The sequence below is a fragment of the Myotis brandtii genome, unplaced genomic scaffold, assembly GCF_000412655.1.
Source record: "Myotis brandtii unplaced genomic scaffold, ASM41265v1 scaffold786, whole genome shotgun sequence".
Lineage (NCBI taxonomy): Eukaryota > Metazoa > Chordata > Mammalia > Chiroptera > Vespertilionidae > Myotis > Myotis brandtii.
This window is the reverse complement of record NW_005371157.1, coordinates 259,756-260,941: the sequence shown is the minus strand read 5'-3', so window position 1 is coordinate 260,941 and position 1,186 is coordinate 259,756. Positions and strand designations below refer to the sequence as shown.

General features: G+C 68.4%; 1 protein-coding gene across 1 annotated transcript in view; it reads right to left on the bottom strand.

Annotated features, from left to right (window-relative positions):
- The window catches only part of IQCE (IQ motif containing E), a gene marked incomplete at its 5' end in the record, with an annotated part of 26,311 nt that overhangs the window by 5,709 nt on the left and 19,416 nt on the right, over positions 1-1,186 (bottom strand). Inside the window, 1 exon segment of the mRNA XM_014530979.1 lies at positions 732-1,003. Coding sequence (XP_014386465.1) covers positions 732-1,003 — 272 coding nt within the window.

Below are 1,186 nucleotides of genomic sequence, written 5' to 3'. Positions count from 1 at the left end.
CTCCCGCATGCTCGCTGAGGCCGGGCCTCAGACACCCCTCCCTGCTGTCTCGGTGGTGAGGCCGCCATCCACCTGCCGGCCTGGCTGAGTGCCCAGGGAGGACCCGCACGGTCGTATGGCGGCCCCCCGGACCGTGCTGTTGTGACTCGGCTGCCCTTCTGCAGAGCGAAGCTGTAGACCTAACAACACGGGGCCGCCGTCTGCCACGCAGGCTGAGAAGCGGAGGTGTGTGGGGGGCGAGGGAGCAGCGTCCGCGGGACCGGGAGGGGCCTGTGCTTCCCAGGCAGCAGGCACTGTGGTGCTGGACGCCAGCTGAGCTCACTGCGGACCCACCCTGGACCCCACCCGTGGGCTGAGTTCGCTCAGAGGGCTGAGTGCTTGCAGCCGGGAGTCCTGCCTAAGGGGCAGTGTGACCAGCAGTGGCACTACTTCTTCAGGACGGTGTGGCTGCAGGAGGCCCGAGCCCAGGACGGCCCCGTGGTCCCTCAGAAAGGGGGATGCGCTAGGACACGGGGCAGCCAGTCCACCAACTGGGCTCTGCCAGCCACACGGTCTCACTCTCCTACCTGACCCTCCCCGTCCAACCAGGACGGTGGCCCACCCACCTGCACGGCACGGGAGCAAGTTTCACAAGGTGCAACTTTTGCTCTGGTGACGCCGTGGTCCCGGCTCGCCCTGCGCCTGGGCGCACCTGTGCGGAGGATAGGGAGCGGGCCTGCCAGGCAGCTTACCTGTGCCTGACGCGGGCCAGGTGTGCCCGGAAGACCGACTGGATGAGGGTGACGGCCGCCTCCTGCCTGGGGCAGCCCTCGGCCTGGACAACGGGGCTCGGAGGGCGGGGTGAGGGAGGGCTCTGCGCGGAACGACAGGGTGAGAGCCCTGAGAACCACCTGCCCTCGGGCGGCATAGCCGGCGCCCCCTCCAGAGAGCAGGTGGGCACAGCTCCGTCAGGGGCTCGGCTCCTACTCTCCAGGCAGCAGTTTCCGCTGCAGGTCCTTAGTGCCTGGCTCTAGAGACCCTTCAGGTGACACCTCGCCACTTCCCCAGGGACAGGCGCACGGACGCTCATGCCTAAGCCCCTGCCTTAATAGCAAGAAGGACCTTCTGCGGATGTCCTAGCGCCTCCACTAACTGGACCCCAAGGGCGCCAGGCGGGGCCTGCAGGGCCGGGAGGGAGGCAGGCACA